This window comes from Thunnus maccoyii, chromosome 14 (genome assembly GCF_910596095.1).
Source record: "Thunnus maccoyii chromosome 14, fThuMac1.1, whole genome shotgun sequence".
In the NCBI taxonomy this organism is placed as follows: Eukaryota; Metazoa; Chordata; class Actinopteri; order Scombriformes; family Scombridae; genus Thunnus; species Thunnus maccoyii.
The window spans coordinates 8,327,154-8,348,463 of NC_056546.1; the positions used below are offsets into that span (position 1 = coordinate 8,327,154).

At 37.8% G+C, this 21,310-nt stretch overlaps 2 protein-coding genes across 3 annotated transcripts in view; one reads left to right on the top strand and one right to left on the bottom strand.

The window, feature by feature from the left end:
- arhgef33 (Rho guanine nucleotide exchange factor (GEF) 33) overlaps positions 1–21,310 on the top strand; it is a 46,170-nt gene that overhangs the window by 12,892 nt on the left and 11,968 nt on the right. Inside the window, exons 1-3 of one of the 2 annotated variants that reach the window (XM_042433312.1) lie at positions 9,732–9,814; positions 14,982–15,233; positions 19,202–19,245. In XM_042433312.1, the coding sequence (XP_042289246.1) occupies positions 15,182–15,233; positions 19,202–19,245 (96 nt within the window). In that variant the 5' untranslated portion in view covers positions 9,732–9,814; positions 14,982–15,181. Of the gene's footprint in view, positions 1–9,731; positions 9,815–14,981; positions 15,234–19,201; positions 19,246–21,310 lie in introns of those variants that run through there. The other variant, XM_042433311.1, reaches the window with a different exon arrangement.
- On the bottom strand, positions 3–11,937 carry slc17a5 (solute carrier family 17 member 5). The gene is made up of 11 exons (XM_042433318.1): positions 11,707–11,937; positions 9,614–9,807; positions 8,250–8,483; positions 7,914–8,001; positions 7,327–7,413; positions 5,858–5,976; positions 4,840–5,001; positions 4,234–4,366; positions 3,974–4,121; positions 3,340–3,430; positions 3–2,286 (listed from the first exon to the last, which is right to left on the bottom strand). Exons 1-11 carry the CDS (start codon positions 11,789–11,791, stop codon positions 2,149–2,151), a joined length of 1,479 nt encoding a protein of 492 aa, XP_042289252.1. The 5' UTR covers positions 11,792–11,937; the 3' UTR covers positions 3–2,148.

Genomic DNA, 21,310 nt, shown 5'->3' on the forward strand with positions numbered 1-21,310 from the left:
AATTATCTTTTTTCTTACATTTATGATCTTATTTCGTTCAGGTGTGAATCACATTGTTTACATAGCTAAGTTTTATTTGATTCTTAAAAACACTCCAGGAAGTAGGGTTTAGGTCAAGCTACTCAGACAACTTTATTAATTCTTTCAACAAGGAATACCATATTAATTGTTCTTTAAAGTAAATATTCCACAAATAAGGAGATATGTAAGGCTAGTGTGAAGTTTCCCCCCCTCTACATGTAGAACATAACATATTTAATATATAAATAGGCTAAATGAATGTGATGGGTTGATGATCATCCAGTTGTTGGTTAATTTGTTCTTCTCTTGCACTTATTCATCAGAGACCTAAAGAAGTTATTGGAACTGCAATAATGAAAAGCACATTGTACCTTTAGTCAGTTGAAAGTCTGTGACAGAGGCTACATAATGAAATAATCCAACACAAAATTGCATTTGCATATGATTTATTTACAATACATGACAGTGATTTGAGACATTTTACTGGAATGTTTACAATGATTACCCTTTTTAGTACAGCCTATGTATCATACAAAAGTCCCTTTATTTTCTGTGTATGGGGGCTAATGTTAAACAAAAATAAGAAAAAGTAACTTAAAGGTTACTTAAAGAAACAAATTATATGAGTCTACAGTCCTGAATGGTTTGACCCCGTTAAGTTAATGTAATAAGGCACAAGTGCAATGCATCATAAAGTGAGATAATGGTGCTACTTGTTGACAGATATTACACCTCAGACAAAACGTTTCCCTTGTGGCTTATTTTTGATTTACCTCTCTATAGTCATAATGTCTAAAGGGACAGGATGCATACAGTATAATACCCTAGTGACTATCACATTTTCGGTTTACCACCATCTGAATTCATTTTAAAATTAAATTTTAGTTTACATTTAAAAATTGAGGACGCATACCTCAATGTGGTAGATCAATACATCTGTAAAAAGTAAACAAATATCCTTTTCAATCCTTTTGTCACATAAGATACCTGAGAATTGACACAGAGAGTGCAAATCTTTTGAACAAAGTAATGGTGTGTGTCCACCAGGAACATCTTTACTGTACTTTTTTTTTCTTTCCCTTTGTTAGAAAGGTGTAACAATAGCTTAACATCTTCTTAGTGTTACATACGGCTAACATGTCATTGTTACCCATGCTTTCCACATGGATCAGTTAAAGACTGCCACCTAAAATAAAAAGATGTGCCTGGTGGACATAACCTTTAAAGACAATACATATTGTTCAAATAAAAACATTTAAAAAATCCCTTCACTGCACCATACGACAAGTAAATACAAAGAAATGATCCGTTTGCAATCACATGAGGGACAAATCTCTAAAATAATTTTAAGAAGGCTTCACTGTAAGATGTTTCCTAAACAAGTTGTGTTGTCACAATTTTCTCTCAAAAAAGACGTTAACTTTGTGCGTCCAGTTCGGGATGGCTTTTTGGGGGGGGCACTTAAAACCAACACTTACTGGCACTTAGTTAAGAAATTGCAATTAGAAATTTTGTGTCATCCCAAACTTAACATACACAAAAAACATCAGTCTTAAGAGTGTAGACTTTTACTATGGCAGTAAAACTCAAGTGTTTACTGTGGGTAAAAAATAAAAAAAATCTTTTAAAGCAGAAGTGCTCTGGAGGCAGAAATGACAGTTGAGCCGAGCAAGTTTGCCAACTGGCAAACTGGAACACTAAAAAAGGAACTAAATGGGATTATTTGTCATAGCTTATTTACAATGGTATTCATGATGCGTAACAGTCAACAAGCTCGCTAGCAGCTAACAGCTTCCTCTGACACCTCTTGGAGATGCATATTGTGGTTGTTTGGCTCTGCTCAATTGCCTCCAAAGCATTTCTGCCTCTGCTTCAATAAACTGCAATCTGGTTTGTTCATTACTGTGACTGGAGGCTCATCTGTCAACAGACTCTTAAGTACCCACAGTCACAGTAAAGAACATCCTCAAGGGTATTATGGCTGTTACTCACTGTTAGTTAGCCGTGCTTTGAGCATCATCAACACATCTGGAACACATCTCTAGCTGAAATTACCCATTGATTGAAACTTTTCCATTTGATGATTCAGACTTATCAAATGGATGAGTCTGGTACTCTTCCTCGGTCTCAGTCTCCGTGAGAGTAGGATGTGCGGACAGCCCAGGGCTGCACCATTCCTCGGCCAAATATAGTGTAAACTGTCGCCCCAAACAAGTTGATGGCAGCAGCGATGTAGAAGACAGTCTGCCATTCTTCTATGGTGTTCTGGAGGACAGTCAGCACAGTTCATGATGAGTAATGAAATAAATAATACACTCACTAGTGTGAGTTAGGTCAATATGCAGTATATTCTGTAAAACATTTGCACAGTATAATGATATTTCCTAAAATCACTGATGCCCTTGATACAACTGTATAAAAAATCAAAATGTTACAATTTGTTACTTCCTGCTTCCTGCAAAGCAAAACCTGAAGGTTTGGTTGGAAAATATATTTAAAAGATTCCTGTAATTGTTTTTCAGCAACTATCTACATTCTTTTGGTGACAAAATGGAAATCATGCATCTGAAAAAGGAAAAACTCAGACAATTATCACAAATTATATATATATATTTCAATAATTTTAAACACGATGTGATTGGTTAATTGGATTGTGGAGGGTTTTTTTCCATCTTCACCTGGTTGCCATTGTTAATGATCTGAGTGATGACACCATTTGGTTATTTGACTAATAAGCTGTTTATACTCAGGTGAGGCCAAATCTATAATCATGACATAAGTGCAGTGTATTATTACAGCAGTGAGTACGATGAGTCATTTCTTTATTTTGTTTTAAGCATCTACATAAAACTAACTGTTATTTCTGGAACTGTAAACTGCTTTTTACACTGCAGTACCACAGTCTTCTTTACAGAGAAAATATCAGTGATACATCATAATAAGGAGAATGTAACAGCCATCATCAACCCAGACAAAAACACACTGGGCATGTTTGTGTTGCTTTTTATGGAGGACTATGGGTGCCCCCTGGTGGCCAAATGTTAACATGCTAATCCTGTTCTGACTAAACCAATTAGACAGGAAATGGAGCATCAAGCCAAAGGAAGGATACCATCTGTTTAGCCAGGGACACTGGAGGTCACCAGATCCAGAGTGACCTCTGTGTGTGTGTGTGTAAACAGCAGCATACATCCTTTATGTGAAAATTAATGATGACCCAACATTTATATGTTGTAGTTACTGCTCTGTTTAATCTCAGGGATTCAAACCCACTGTGCAGACAAGATAATACAGTAAGAGTGAACAAGTGTTTCTTACTTCTTTGGTGAGGGCTCTCGCAATGACTGGTCCCACCATACCAGGAATGGTGGCAAAGGTGTTGGTGATACCCAGCAGAATACCAGCATACCTACAAGGATAAATACAAAGGATGTTAAATGCTATAAGTACCTGCTAAATCCACTACAGCTTATAACTTAACAACTTTCACATGACAACTTCATCTATTTACACCTGGAGGGAGATCATTAATGCCTTACTGTGAAACAGAAAGTACCACGTTGGTGACTGAATATTATTTTTTCATGTGAAGAAACATTCCTGCACTCTCTGGATTTATGGTAATGGCTAAAATCATCGTCTTTATCTCAAGAGGAAAAGTTTGATATTACAAAATTCAGATTCTTAAATTTAGAAGCTAAAATAGTGAAAAAGGATTACACAATTACTTCTGTGGCATGATCTTCACATCCCCAATTTGAAAAAAGCAACATGTCATTCAAGGAAGACACTCAACTGCTTAAAATATCTTATTCACCATTAAATTATACTAAAGGACGGAATTATCACTTGTATAGGTGATGTATTTAATTGCCCATAACTTACTCACATTATTCTTATTCTGAAAAGTTTGTAATTTCAAATTTTGGTGATAGAAGGGAGCAAGTCTTACGAAGGAGCAATGTCAAGGTGGTTGATGTTGAAGCCAGAAGCTGACGCTCCGCCCAGAGAGGAGGAGATGGTGAGGAAGATCACAGCCAAGGTGTAGTCACAGCCGATATATCCTGCCGCTACCAGGAACACCGCCGGCCCAATCATACCTACAGAATCAACACAACACCGCTGAGAAACCTCTTCAGAAGCAGTAGATGACTTATTTTGAATGTCCGTGTCAACCAAAACAACACGATCTGTGAAACTGCGATTCCTCACCGATGATGGAGAAGGCCTTCCTGACAATGACAGTGCGGTAGAGGCAGGTTTCCCGCAGATAATCGGCGAGCTGGCCACACAGCACAGCGACCACAGCACAGCCCAGGTAAGGCAGAGCTGATAGCAAGCCATTCTGTTGTGGACAGATGGAGACAGTCACATGCTATGTGAATATTTTTATGATTATATAGTGATATGCTTGTTTCATCACTGAGAAGAACTCATTCGGTGATATATCAGCTGTGACGCTGAATGCTTTCTAAAGAGTTACTTTTTGATGACATGAGCTTTTTAAGTTCCTGTTTTGGTTTAATCATTTATCTCCCTTTCAGTTACATTCATTGTTGTTACTAATGTACAGTTACTGACATTTTTTTAAGAACACCAAAAGAACTGGCTCTCACATCCTGACTTTAAGTACTCTGATTGTATAATCATATAAACCCTTAAGTTGCTTATATATGTATTGGCAATAAAAATGTTCTAGTAAAAGACTTATAAAGATTCAAATTGTCTTTGGATTTCATCATTTGACCCCATATTTGAATCACTGATTCTGAACGTGTTTATCTGCACTTCTGAGCCTGTATGTGATGATGTTCTTACCTGCTGTATGCTGAATCCCAGTATGTCGTTCATGTAGGTTGGCAGCAGGGTGAGGAGGGTGTAGAAGGTCCAGTTGTAGGAGAAATGAGCCACAACGATGGCCCACAACGGTCCGGATGTCACTATGGATCGCCAGGGGATGTAGCCTGCTGATGTGGACAGCTGGGCCACACCGGAAGTAGAAAATAGGGAATAGATTAGGAAATTCTTGATCATTACATAGACATTAAAAACAGACACAATAACTAAATGTGGTCTTATGTACAGATATTACTGGGGAGAGGAATTAATTTTAGTGAAATATATACAAAAAATAAATCACTTTGTACCAATAGGAACATGTCTTTTCTTGTCATTCTTCTCCATAATTTCACAATCATTTCATTAATTTTTCTACATAGAAGTCTACAAGCTGGTGGAGCTTTAACATTCCTACAGATTGTAGAAAATCAAAGGGCAGACAGAGATACCAGGGTTCAATTCCCACATGAAACGATGAACGCTGCATTAGTGTTCATCATCACTCGGAACATGTACAGTCTTTTTTTGCTGCTGTGCGCCTGAATGTCATCATAAACTGCAGACTCACGGTGAGTGTTCTGACCTAACAGCTGAGTAAGACGGATAAGGGAATACAATGCAGCATGACACTGAGATTACGTAACATCAGTATCTGATAACTGTGCTCGACCGGAAATGTCTGCAAAGCAATAAAAAAGTAAAGAGCAGTACATCACATGTCAAAATGGTAAATTGGGATATAATCTACTATTACATGGCATTTTAATATAACAGCTATATATTCATTCTCTTCTTTCTTTCAGGACCTAATATAGAAAACTGTTTCATGACAGTTCTTATCAAATCTAATGCAGGTTACAATTTATTGGTCCAATAAAGCTAACATTTCAACTACATTTCATACAATAACCTGTCTGTATTTTCTCCATTTTTGGAAAAAAACACACTTTGTTTTATTCTTTTTGTTCAGGATATACAGTGCAGTGTCTGGTGTTACCTCGTTTTTCAGTGAGTTGGTGATGTAGAGTCTTTCTCGCTCTGAGATCCGCGGGTGAGTGTTTGGACTGTCAAACACAAGGAAGACCCACAAGACGAACCACACCAGGCCAACGCCACCTGGAAACGCAAACAAGCAAACGTGTGCTCATTTTACCACAGCTCAGCACAGGTGGCCTGCACTTATCCATCATAAACCCTGAATCAGATGAAAGACTGCACATAGTCAGCAGATGGATTATGATGTTATCACAAGACACTGCATTCGGTAGGTCTGAGCTACTTGAAACTAACTGTCGTCAGCTCAGTGGCTTAGACGTGGAACTTAAATTAGCCAGACTAGCAAGAAAAAGTGGGACTGATGCAATGGTTCCATGTGCAAGTCAATTTTCTTGCTAAATCATTATTTCCACAACATAAAGAGTAAAGAGGAACAAAGGAACAAACACTGGAAACAGCTCATCTGAAACTTAAAAAGAACACTGCGGTGGTTAAGTGGTATAGGGACAAAAACAATTTTTGGATAATCAATGGAGAGGTCACTTAAGGTCAGAGAAATATGCAAGAGATTCTGAAATATGCATGACTGGCAGCCACTACATTACACACTGTATTATGTGTATTTCCCCAATCAGAGAAGATGAGACATCATCTATTATGTAAATGTATTTTTATCAAGTGTCGCCCTGATGTGACGTCTCCATTATATATCAGAAACAGCATAATCATGACCTAAAATTCTGCTTGTTAAAGTTTTCCTTACTAATGCGATAATGCACCATGTGTAAAAATAAATATAAGTTAAAAATATAAAAATAAGTTAAATCTTGTTAGTCCAGTCATAAACAAAAGTTCCTGATATTTTAACATTTACACTCAAATCTATCACATTCTCACTCTGAAACTGCAATTATATTTCATAAACTCCAACTTATACTCTCAAACACTGAAACCTTTGAAAGACAGCTGAAGCTTGTATTTGTAGGTCCTTACTGCTCTTTTTAGAGGTAATTTTTCTTATTCCTTTGGATAATTAGCCAAACATAGATGACGGGACCTCAAGATATTTACAAGAGTTATTATGGACGGTGAAAGCTGGACATGTTTCAGTGATCTAAATGTTAGGTTTTCTAACTTCTAACAATCGTAGGAAGGGAAAAATCCAACATTGAAGAGTCAGAAACATTAATATCTATGTGAATAATTGAAAGAAATAGACAGAATTGAATGCAGTCACAAAAAATGTTTTGTGTAAGGTGCTTGGCTGCAATCACAGACTACTTCGCTAGCAAGGTATCAGGTGATGCCCATACACAGATTCCCAAAGGCAAAAGAACTCAAAATAATCAATTCTGACAAAGTATAGGGGTATATTTTGTCCAACAACAGCCATCTATTTTTTTATGGGCCACCAGAAACTCAGTACTGTAACCACAACCCTCCCCACTCGGACAGTGACGATGTTATTACCAAATACATAGAAGACGTAGGTCCACTCCAGGTAGAAGCAGATTACACCAGACAGAGGAAGAGCTATCACCGTCCCCAGCTGGGCTCCTGGGATGGACGAGAAAAGACAACAATCTGTATCCTGCAGCGGTCTGAATGCACATAGTGTAACTATTGAATAGTAAATACACAGTCTACAAGTTTACACCAGCAATCATGTGACAGACAGGGTGCAGTAGGTGGCCAGCCCCTTAAATACACAAGTTTATGGTTAGAAAGAGAAGCATGTGAGCAAGGGCCTAAAACTTGAGCTGTCACTAAGTATTTGTTTCACTGTTGATTATTTCTTTTAAATAATTGATTAATTGTTCAGCAAATAAAGTAACAGAAATTAGTGGGAAAAGTCCAACAGTCCAAAGCAGCAAATCTTCACGTTCCAGATGCTGGAAGCGGTGCATATTTGGCATTTTTACTTGATAATTACTTTCAATACTTCAGATTAGACTAGATTCATTAATTGACTACTCGTTTAAAATTGCAACAAAATACATAAACTGACTATTTTGTTAAAAAATATATTCTCGACAGGAGCCTTTGTGTCTGTGTACCTATGTAGGAAATGGTGAGCAGTCGACTCCTCTCCAGCGGTGGGGCCCATGCGGCCCACATGGTGTACATTGCAGGGAATGTGACTCCCTGAAGACAAACACGAAAAGTACATCAACAAGAGTGGAAGGATGGATAAAAACATCCTTACAAAACCATCTGCATTCATTTGTCTGGCCACAAGTGTCAAAACAAGTTCATTTAACTTCATTGACATTGGTTTAAGTAAATACTCCTAATATTAATTTTGGCTGGAGTTCATCTTATGCTTACGGTACAAACAACAAGCTTGCACAAGTCATTTCAACTACACTGATGACGTCATCCAGACCGCCTACCTCTCCTATCCCCTCCAGCACCCTGACAGCGATGAGGTAACTTGCACCCAGATTAGCAGCCACAGGGGTGAGCAGCGTAAAAATTACAGTTCCCAGGATTCCCAAACCCAACAGCCACTTGGGTCCAAAGCGGCCGGCCAGGTATCCCCCAGGGATCTGAGTCAGGATGTAGCCGTAGAAGAATGAGCCCAGGATCCAGCCCTGTGTCTCGGAGTCCCAGTCGTACACATTGGCCTGTGAGGGGAGGGATGACAGCAGCTGTATTAGAATTTATACTACATCAAATATTATTATATGTGCACATGTGTCTCATTAGTCACTCTCTGTATTTGTGGCATATTGTGTGTCTGATACTGTGTCTCTACCTTTACTCCACCTTTAACAGCTACAGCTACTGTATCACACACACACACACACACTTAAGTACAGTAAGTATAGACAAGATTTCAGTTGTGGATCATGTTCGGGCCTTTTTATGTCACGCCTGTGAAGAAGTGATCAGTCAGCACAGCACGTCAAAAGTAACCTAATCCCACATAATAACAGTAACTTTGAGAAACTGGTCTTACATTCACTCAAGTGCATTTTTGGATGATTGTAGCAGTTGTGTGTAAATCAAAACAGATTGATGTTATCTGGACATGATGGACCCATGTGCACACTGTAATTTTAACATCTCTGATGTTATCATACCTTCTTATGTTTGACATTTGTGTTGACTGTAATGTTGAATGTATGCTTTTAAATGTTGACCCCAGGAGGACTAGCTGTGCTTTAGGGCACAGCTAACGGCGATCCAAACAAATAAACAAATGAACAAATACCATTAAAAGACACATAAGGAAATGGCTGAATTTAGGCATCTGGCCAGAATAATGTTTGCTCTTTAGTGTTGACAACTGATATCCAGCAGTTTGTCAGTCGTGGAAAAAATGAACAGTCTCCTGATGTAATTCTGACATGTGTGGGGTTGTTTCCATAAATAATAGAAAAATATGGAAAAAACATGGCTGTAGCATTATATTGTTTTGTGGCACAACATTTTTCCAAAGGGGTCATTTTAAAGGCTGCCAACACAAGTTTAATCTGTGTCAGTCTGAAATGTGTTCTGGTGTGACAGACTGGGCAGTTATAAGGTTCTTAATGGAACAAACTTAAGGCACTTAAGTCATTGCCTGTAGTTGGTCTGGATTTTATGCTAACTTCAGAGGATGCAGATAGTCTTTTCAGGTTGCAAATGCAGTTATCTGAGTGTGGTTAAACCATCTCAAACGTGCATAGAACAGTTCAACTATTCTCATCAGAGCTACTTCATGTATGATATCACGTGGCCATACTCAAGACACTGTTGCATTCTTGCTCACCATGTGGTTGGGTTTGGGTTGTACAGGGCCGGTGTGAGCTGGACACACTGAGCTGTGGTTGGTGTTGGCTTGGTGGGTGGAGTTGAGCATTTCCACCATCGCCACACTGAGGTTGACCCGCAAGGAGTAGACCACAAAGAAGCCATAAGAGGAGAGCAACGCCAGGCCATAGCGTGATGAACAGCATACCGGGGCTACAGGGTGAGAAAGAGAGAGAAATAATGAGACCTGTTTGGCAGATGATACGTTATGTGTGCTGTATTTACCAGTCACACTTGATGGATAAGGTGTGCTGCAGGTGCATTAAATCAACAGATTCTGCAGCAGAGCTTGAGTACTTTACAGTACAGTGACAGAAAGTAAAGGAAAGTAAAAACATCAAGTAACTTTATGTTTCCACAAAATGGATCTGAAGCATTTAGTTTTCAAATATGAAAAAAAGGAAGTTTATTTTACACCTTTAGATCAGTGGAAATGTAAATGCTCATCACAAGTTCTTTGAACCGAATGCTTCATCAGTTGTTTTTTTTTTTGTTACTTATTTTAATCAGCAGCTTAAAAGTTAGCAAAGCAGTAATTTAATGCTAATGAAAAAAATAACTGTAAGCTAATCAAAGTTCTGTTAAAGTTGTGAACTGTAAATGTTATTTTCTCTACTTGATAGCTGGTTAAAACTTCTTGTCATCTACCTGATCGACTAGTCATTTCTGTGCTTTATTATTTACTTATTTTCATGTCTTGTCCACAGAGTTATTCTAGTAATTCAGTGGTGGAAAGTAACATACAGTACATTTACTCAAATACTGTACTTAAGTGCAATTTTTACATACTTCTACTCTCCTTAAGTATTTCCATTTGATGCTACTTTATATTTCTACTCCATGACATTTCAGAGGGAAATATTGTACTTTCTACTCCACTACATTTATTTGACAGCTTTAGTTACTTTTCAGATGAAGATTTGACACAATGGATAATATAACAAGCTTTTAAAATACAACACATTGTTAAAGATGAAACCAGTGTGTAGTTTGGGTCACTTTTTTGAAGTTTTTTTTTAAACTAGCTCCACCTCCAGCAGCTACAACAGTAACATGCTGCTCTAACACTGATGCTTCACTATTAATAATATAATGATGTCATATATAATAATATATCAGTCAGAGGGACCAAACCACTACATTTACTCCAATACTTTAACTACATCACACTTATAATACTTATGTGCTTTTACTTCTTGCGAGACTTTTACGTAATGGAGTATTTTACACTGCTGTATTGGTAAGTAGAGGATCTTCTTCCAACACTGAAATAAATGCACTTCAGTTCATGATAAGTCTGTGGAGTTTGCATAAAATCCAACAATCTACAGACTTCATGCAAACTGCTGCTACTTCATTGCTCGTGTTACAACTAAAAAACGATGGAAGGCACATTAAGCTATACTGACCATATTTAGCAGTTTGATACACTTATTTAACATAGTAAACATGAATTGAGGGTCATTTCAATAAGCCATGTTTAAATAATGCAAACTGTCAAATACAGTCTTGAACAAAGACACTGTAAAAAAGTTTCCCAGAGCTGCAACCTTCATGTCTTTAAAATCCAGACTTCTAAACCGGTATTTCATGTATTGTCACTACAGGTCAGGTAGTCTTGTCATAAGGTATGTGAGCTCAGGGCAGATGACCCAAAACTTGTGACTCATTCTAAATAAAATGTCAGCAAATGTACCAAAGCGCAGGTGTGGAGAGTAGAGTGCTTTAAAAGCAGTTTTATTCGGGCTCCCTTGAGTTAACACGACCAAGAAATACTTGCAGTAAATAAGCAGGGGTTTTTGGTATAATTAGTGAAGGTGAAGTGATACGGGCTGGTGCACAATTACATTAACACCTGTACAATTTAATGAATACGTTAATGACTGCGTATTACTACATTTGTTTATGTTTATGTTTAAGTAAAGACATAATCAATTAGAAGAGTTTTGCTTCCTTTCCACTGAACCATCGCGACATATGTTAAACATATGTAAATTAGACTGGACCTCGCTTATTGTTAGCTTTAAGCTACATGGATGTTTTTCCTTTCACCTCTCTGCACTTTGTCGTCGTGTCCCCGGTGTAGCAGCGGTGTCTCCTGCTCGTCTCCCTCCGTGTCCGACCCGTACCGCTCCATTTTTCAGCCAACAGCTGCTGTTTACCGCATTACAGACTAAAATGCTAACGATAACAACAACAACAGGAGTAGCGGCAGCAGAAACCTTTGTGGAGCCTCCAGTCAGCTGAGCTCAAGTATACACGACTCGCGCTACTTTTTTTTCCCTAGGATGGCGAAGTCATGACCCGCCCTACTCTGCCTCTGATTGGCTTAACTTGATACTCTTACCCTAACTCTAACCAACCCAGTCAACGAAGGCAACTAATACTAGCCAATCAAATGCAGAGTAGGGTGGGTCATGACTTCGCCATCCTAGGGGGGAAAAAAAGGCACACAGGGCTCATGCTGACTGCAGTCATGTGACGACGAGTCGTGCCAAACCGGAAGTAACGTTGACAGTTGATTTGTTTACTTTTCGAAAGTAATACTTGCAAATCATTTTGCTCTGCACACCCCGAAACTATGCCTGTTATGGTCTTTCTTTCTTTATTATGATTATTCCGCCGTTTTTTGGGCGTCTAATTACTTCTGTTCTATTTGTCCTACAAACTTCATTTCAACGTCAACAACGTACGTCTTCTTAAGGAGATGTATGCTATTACTTTTCTTTACTGTAACATCTTTCAGTGATTTTACACATATTTTTTAAAGTAAAATCTTTTTTTTTTTTATAATTAAAAGTGTTTAAAAGTGCTAAAGTATTCATACTTCATGGACAGGTGTCCAATGTGGAAATGCTCAACATATTATTGTACCTACAGCGTCACCATGTGGTCACTTATTACGTGTTTTACGTTTTGGCTAATAATTAATGAACCGTGAGGCGTGGCAAAACATTTTTTGCAAAGTGAAGCCGATTTGACTAATATAGGCCACGCCCATTTGCGCCTGGAAAACTTTTCCGCCATTTTGGATTTTTTTGTAAACACAATTTTTGTTCATGCTGACAGATATTTCACCTAATCTTCACCAAACTTGTTACATTACATAATTAGATTATCCCGAACAAAGCGTATGAGTTCTTTGTCGGGTATCACTTACCATTTGTTTTTAATTGGTTTCCAAACTTTTGAAGGCGTGGCCTGATGCCCTTAACGGGCCATAACCCTTCAAATCTACATTGGATTGCAACCAAATTTGGGAATGTTGTATATACATGTACACTGCACAGGTGTGTAACATTTCATGTAATTCTACCCACAGGGTGTGCTACAGTAATATTATAACATATTTTACAATTCTTTTACCTTTAATAACATGAAAACTTGGTACACAAATTCTCCACGACAATCTATACAAGATATTGAAGCATGACACCAATAGCCCCACCTTGTGGCCATTACTGAAACACCACCATACTACTTATTAACTGCCATATCTTTTAAATGTAATATTCCATGGTAACCAAATTCAGCAAAGTTGTACAGATGGGGATGCTGAACAAGTCTGTGGCATTTGATACAATTTCACCTGTAGGTGGCGCTACAAGATTTTAAAAAATTGCTGCTGGAGCAGCAGCCTGCAGCAGCAGTTAATAGCTTCCAGCTCTCACCCACATTCTCTTCAGAAAATGCAAATATAAAGTTATTAGTTAAATAAAGTTATTAATGATACATTTATGGCTGATAACAGAAAAGAATGGGAAACAAGCATATATTATCAATCTTATAATTAGCTATATAATATATACACAGAAAAAAATACACATGCTTAGGCTAAAATGAAAGCTGTGCAACTGTTAATCAAGGTATAATAACTTTTTGTACATGTGGTTTACTTACATGAGATTGAAAATATACAGATTTTCAGGCTCCAGTGAGCAAATCATCAAAATGACATTTCCTCTCATCTCCATTTTAATTACTGGTAAATAAGTTTCGTTTTGTTTTCACACAGAGCAAAATGGACAGTAAAAATGGACAGACTCCTTATACATACACACACACTCACATGTAACCACAGAATCAGATGATTTGTGGGAATGATGTAACCTTCAAACACAGGTTTGTTGTTGGAATGAGGAGCAGCTCAGCTGTTTGTCTCCGGGCTTTATTGTCTGCACCGCAGATAGAGGAAACAAAGTAAGATGCACTGCTGAAATGAAGAGAGACAGACAGAGAGATTGACTTTACAGTATAGTGCGGCACAGGCATGGACAGAGAGGCAAACACAGGCTCCCAGCAGCCATGGCGCAAGAGGTTGTCACATTGATTATCAGGCACATGCACACACACGTGGATACAAATCTCTGTTTCCGAGAGTCGAACTGGTGAGGATGTTAGCTTGCTCTGCACAGCTACTTTTCTAACAGTCCTGAGTGAACCATTATGTTTTGGTTTAGGTTTGTTGAGGAGTTGTTCTTAATAATCTGAGTGTGAGTCCTCCTGCTGGAGAAGCGGAGTATATTTACTCTCCAGCTGTCTTTGTCCTGCAGCTCTAAAAGGGCAAGATATATTCCAAAACATCCATGTTCATTTTGGAATCTATCAAACCCTCATTGTGTTCTTGTTCTGCAGCTGACCTCTGACCTCTCTGTGATGGGGTAAAATGTTGAAATTGAATAAACATGAGGTATTGCTGCAGTACATTCTAAGATGTCTCACTACTTGGTTTTGAATTCTTTTTATAAATAGCATTAAATACTTGTATACATTTTGAGTAGATAAGCAACAAAAGTTTAAGTTTTGAAAAAAACAAAAAACCAATAAAAAAAAACATCTGTAGATATTAACACTCCAAAACTTGGCCACTCTGCTTCCTCAGGATTGTGTGTGTGTTGTTCGAACAGATGAAACAGAGAACAGTAAAAACACCCTGAACCTTTCTTTTAGCCTTTTCTTAAAGTGAATATAAAAACCGGAAATATTTCAACTCTTTAAAATGTTTGTGCAGCTGATACACATTTTTGTACATACTATAAGGGATGTTCAGGGTTAGAAAGTCAAAAATTACCATTCAAAGATGTTCACATTTTGCTAACAGCGAGCTCCTCCTACAATCAGTTAGTTTCCCTCTCACCTCCTGCAATAATTGACTTTTCCATTTCAAGCTAAGTCTGATTAGTGCTGTTGTGTAAATCATCCTCATTACAGCCAGTCACGCCTCCTTAAATCTAATGAGTTAGCCACAGTACTGTATGTGGCAGTATGATGAACAAATGTCTCTCTCTCCTCCTGATCTTTCCCCTCTGTCCCTTCACTCTCTGAAGACAAGGGCCTTTTTGTGCAAAGGGGAAATCATAGGACTCACATGCTTTGGAGGAGAGAAAGTGAGTGATCACAGCAAAGGACAGGGTTGTTCAGAGGAAGAGAACAAGACAGAGGAGCGGACTGAAGTCATCTTGAGCAGGATAAGGACGTTGGACAGCTGTGCACTAGATTGGACCAGACTGGACAGGACTACCGAACCATGGAGAACGGCAAAACAGAAACAGAAGACAAGACGGAGGGCGTGTCAGAAGGTAAAACAGGTGTCAAAAAACTGTATCTGTAACTTTAAACAAATGTTCTCAGAGAAAAATGTTCAGGTTTGTACTTAGACTGCATATAATTATTATTTTCATCTGTTTAAGAATCAGTTATTACTTGTTTAGTCTATAAAATGTCAGAAAATGGTTGAAAATGGAAGATTTTCTGATGCCAAGGTGACGTCTTCAAATTCCTTGCTTGTTTTGTTCAACCAAAAGTCCAAAACTGCAAATATATTCAGTGTACAGTGATACAAAACAGAGAAAAGCAGCAAATCTTTGCATTTGAGAATTAGTTGAATAACCTATATTTGAATCATTGTGACACCGCTATCTGCATTAATAACCATTTTTTGGAGGACTAGTCCAACTTTTGTTTAACATAAAGGTACAAGAGAGGGGTGTTGTTTGAAAAACGTTCCCCTAGTATTGGGAGGGATCTCATGTTAATGTCCAGTCAGGTGTTGTGGTTTGTAAAATTATGTAAAATGTGGCAGGTTTGGCCCAAAAAAGGTTTACTTGATTGAATAATGCCACAAACCAATGAACTCATCTACGTCACTCCTTCATTGGTTTACCTTGTATAGACCTCCCTCTCAGTTCTTTCTTTAATCTTGAAACAGTGGAACTCTTTTATTGTATTGTAACACAAAAAGTGTCTCTCAGTCAAAAAAACTAAATTGGATAATTGATCCTAAATGGAGCATAAGAGCAGGAGCAGTCTGGTAAAACATGCATGTAGAAAAGAGAGCGACCGATACCGAATTTTTGGGGACGACACCGATACTGATATCTGAGAGTTGTGTATAAGACAATATTAAGTTTTTACACATACACATGACATTCAGAAACATTTTTGATAAGTAACCCTTTATGAACTTATTTATTTTTGAAGATTTGTGTACTGTAAAATATGTACTGACCAGGACATTTTACATTTGAAGAATAAACATTTCAGAGGTCTCTGGTGGTCTACTGTAACTATTCATCTGTGACCCTGTTTCTAAATTATGTTAAACATATGTTTGTTCTATCTCTGTACTGCAATTACTTGTTACTTATCAGCCAACATATGAGCCACCTGGCCAATTTACTGGTCTAGTAGAAAGTAATTCAACTCTAAATCTCACTGTTCCAGGAGAAATGTCCAAAAAAATAATGTAATAATCATAATAATAACTATTTTTATTCGTGTCCTAGCATTATTTAATGTTATAATGTAGTGGGTTTGTTGCTAAATGAATTAACATACAGTAAAAACTCTGAGGAATGTCATGTGTTTTTCCTATCAGTGCTCCAATCACAGAACCACATCCTTTTGGTTTCCCAACTGCAAAAATGCTGATGATTCGCCCTTTTTTCTGCCCTTAAGTTTGAGGTCAGTAGCTTGACGTGACATCTTAATGCTAACATTCTCTGGCTTATAACAACTGAAGCCAAAAGCACAAAGCAAGTCGTCAGAGGAAATTTGTCATGCTGTATGTCATGGAGACAGAGAGACTCTGTTGTTGACTGTATCTTTCTTCTTCCTTTCATATGTTAAAACATGTTACGCAGTACAGACGTGGCACGTTGTGCCTGAAGGGTTTTGTCAGTTATGCATGATAATATATGTTAAGTACCTATTTCAGATGACCGTCTGCAATGTTGACAGCGGCCCTGACCTGTGAACTTTCCACAACAAACAGAACCATTGTACTTTTATACAACCAGTTAACTGTCCCAAAGTGCACTCCATTTAAAAGACAAATCCATACTAAATCTGAAGTTCCTTGAGCAGCACTTTCCTCTAACAGTCCAGCCATTTTGTAAAATATAACATTTTTAATACTACAAAGAAAGTAATTTAATACCTATTTCACAATTATATCATGAAAAAATACTGTACAGTATTATGGGAAACCAGTAGAGACGAAATTGCCTAGAATTATTCATTGTTATATCACATTTTTTTGGCTTTTGATTGGACAGCCTCCTGCATGCACAATCCACTGTGGAAACCATCCCACTTGTAGTTCAGATGTGTGTGATCTCTCCTGACAGCCAACAATCAGATACAAAAACATTTGACTAACATCATATTTTTGAGGAAACTGAGTTCAATGTTTGTCAAGATATTTCAAGACCTGCAGACACCATTTTTTCAGGCTGTAACTGCAGCTGCACGCTCTGTGCTGCAGATGCTAACACCTTACTCAACTGTTGCTCACTCTAAAGAGAATTATGTCTAAATTTGTGACTAATTTAATGATTCAAACATGAGGAGGCCACTGTTCTTACAAACTTCTAAAGCTTTGAGTATATCTGTTTCTACTAGGGTCTCTGTTACTTATGGTGTTTATTGTATCACAATGACTCTAACAGGAATATAGTATATTGTTTATACATAATGATTCAATCTACCTGTGGCATCTGAAGCTTGTTGAAACTACCATGAGATCTAAATTTGGGAATATAAAGTAGGGTCCAAAAGTCTGAGATGACATTGAAAATCTCATCATCTTCCACATAAACCTGGAAATAATCAGAAAGTTTGAGTTATGACATGTAAAATGAAGAAGAAATATTTAAGATTCTGCACTATTTCTAAGTCAGCAATCAAATTTAAGCAAACTTTTGGCATTAACCAACTTAACTCCTTTGTACAAAAGGTCAGATTTCCTTGAGTTGTATCCCGTCCATTGAATCATGTGTTCAGGCGACACTCAGGTGGATGTGACCTACTTATCAAGTAAATCATTCAAGTAACTCAACTTGCAGCCAGTGTTCACCTGTTATAAATATGGCTGTGCCTCAAGTTTCCAGCAGATCATTGCTTACTAAGTAGCGTTGTGATAGTGGGAAACATGGTATCAGAACTAAATGAAAGTGTCAGAAACTGGATCAGTTCCAAAGCACGATCAGGCAGACCAAAAGTGATCACACCATCAGAAGATCAATACATCAAACTTATTTAGCAACTTCATCACAGATATAGAATTTGCTAAATAAAGAACTAAATAAAGACTTCAATCAGCAAAAGTCAAAAGAAGGCTGTCTTGTAATGGTCTCAGAGGATGAGTAGCAGTTTCTAAACCACCAGGAAGGGAAACAAGGCCAAACGCTTGGGGTGGGCTATGAAATACCAAAATTTCACAGCGGATGACTGGAAAAAAAGTCCTATTTACTGAAGAATCCAAGTTTGAGATTTATGACAATAACAGAAGGGTGATGAACAGGAGAGAAAATAATACTACAGTGTATCAAACCCACAGTGAAACATGGGGGTGTTTTGCCTACTCTGCACCGAACTGACTCCACCGTGACCAAGGAGAAGTTTCACTCCATTCTTCAGAAAGCTATATACTCTGGTTTGCATCTTTGTGGGGAAGGATTCATACTGCAGCAGGATAACGACCCCAAACACACTTTGAAGCTTTGCAAGAACTGCTTGAAGACCAAGGAGGTCCTGACTGTTATGGACTTTCCTCCATTGTCACCTGACCTCAACCACATTGAACATTTATGGGGGCACTTGAGAACTGAGAAAGCCAAGCAATCTGTGAGATCACAAGAAGCTCTTTGGGACATTGTCAAACCATGCTGGGATAACGTGGGTCATCAGGTTTTGCACAAACATGGGGAGTCCGTGCCAACTCGAGTGCATGCTGTCATTAAAGCAAAAGGAGGACGTACCAAATACTAAGATATTCTGAAATTCATTTACATTTTTCAAAGATTCAGTATTGACAGTTAGAAGCGTTCGTTGTCTATAGTGGAAGTTTTCACGTCTGACACGTCAAACTCAGCTATTTAAATTCAGCTCACAAATTACTTTCTCCACTTTTGTATCTTATCAACAGTTTTATTATTATCCATATTCATGGATAATAAAAACTATGGTATGAAAGCGCCATCCATTCATTCTTGTTTTTCCATGCATGCTTATGAATACATGAAGTAAGTAAGTTTTATTTCTCCAGATAAAGAAGAAACTGTGGAGGAGGCTAACCTGGAGGTAGCTCAGGTAATCAAGAACTCTTCTATTCCACACAACATAAGTAACTTTTTCTTTTTTTTAACACCTTATTGAGGGTAAATCACTAATCACTGTCGTTATTTTATGACACGCTACTATTAACCTGCCACTAACCACTCATATAACATTTACTTTTCAATTTTCACGGGAAAATTGTTAATATTGACCGTATGACATGTGATCTTCTCAGGATCTCAAGAAAACTTTAGGGTCAGAAGTCACGGAAAGGTCAAAGGTCAATCTAGTCAAGTGAGGGATTGTCTGGTCATTAATCCTTTGACTCTTTTGACATTTTTGGATAGAAGACCGTATTTTTTTCCAAGATGCTATCTTGTAGTTTAACATTCGCAGCTTTGATATGTCAAACTGCTCTGCCTCAGGCTTTTTTACTTAAGTGATTCATATTTGTCAAACTGACTGAGATTTCTTTCAACAGACACCAGGAAGAGACACAGTGTCATGTCACAGCAAATACTGCAAACAAGCAACGTTAAGATAGACACAGAACATTATTTGTCTTAGTGCTTCCTGGTGCTGTCAACTTTTTATAACTATTTCTCTTGTTAATAATGACATGTTGATTTCCCCTCAGTGCTCAGAATGACACATTCTATTAGTTAATGATGTTTTTCTTCCACTGCTGTTTCTAGTGTAACTTTATATAAATCAAAGCCACAAATAGTACTCCCTCAGTTTGAAAGAAACACTGTAGAGATGACAGAGAAAACACAGCGTCTAAGCTCGTCTAATCACTACGCATGTGGTGTGAAAATGTAGTGTGTGAAGACTTGATTCATATTTCGTGGGTTTAAATTTACACTCTGTCTCATGATATTTGATCAAGAGTGCATATTTACTAACAGCAGAACATAGAAGAGCAGAAGAATAAGGCTAACTGTGTAATAACAAATGCTTAAGACGTTTGCATGCAGACAAAATCACTGTGCACGAATGTTTATGAGGCAGGATTTACTTGACATGACGTCAATTAGCAGACGGAAGATTTTGCCCTTTAGCCTGGAGGTTTGCAGTAAGTGTGACACACTGGCTGCCACAAAAGATTACTGTGAAAAAAATCATAACTCACAAAAGCTGCAAAACATTAAATATTGTTGTTTTCAAACTTTAGAGTTCTGAACGGGTCTCACCGACAGACGTTCACTCATACCTCACATTATGTGCATAATTTCCTCATGAACTTGAACATTTTAGCATTTAAATTGAACTCTTATTCACTGGAATCAACCGTAACCTTACCTAAACTTGCGATTTATATAATTAAATAATGAGATCTGTGAAGAGTTCATACTGTACTGTACATACTTCAGATATGCAGCCTCCAGGTGTACAGACGTATAGTACCGCTGTCAACCGCTGATAGCATCAGAAAGGAAGAGCAGGAGGCAAACAGGACAGATGCTCTATTCAGTCTCCTGTCTGATGCCTTTCACATGACCGAGAGAAAGAGTGAGCAGCGGAGAAAGGGAAGGAAAGATGGGATGAGAGAGAGCTGCTTCAACCTATGTTATGTTCCCATGAGCTGATTCAGTTATCCCTGCCGAATAAATTCAATCAGCTATGAATGAGAAAACTAAGAATGGAACTGCGGAGAAAAAGAGAGAGAGGTGGATAGAGAATCCACCGCTTATAGAATATTATTAGAAAAGGATGAGCGAAGGGATAGTCATTTAAAAGAGCAAGATTATGTAAAAATAATAATGATGTCAGGGGTGAAGAGAGGACAGTAAAATCAGACAAGGTTGGCTGTTATAAGCAAATACACTGCTGGCACTTCAAGTAAAAACCTGCACAAAAGAAGCCTGAGAAGATCTACTATAAATAAAGATGCACCAAAACAAGAAAAAAGGTTGTAGAAAAACCAATGATGAAAGAACTAGGAGACTCATAACAAAGAAATGAAGAGGATGTTAAAGAAAAGAACAAAAAGCACATAAAAAAACAACTTCTAGTGTACTTCCAGATGTACCAAAACCCCCCCAGTAACTTCCAGTAAACTTTTAGATGCACCAAAACCAAAAAGAAACTTCCAGTG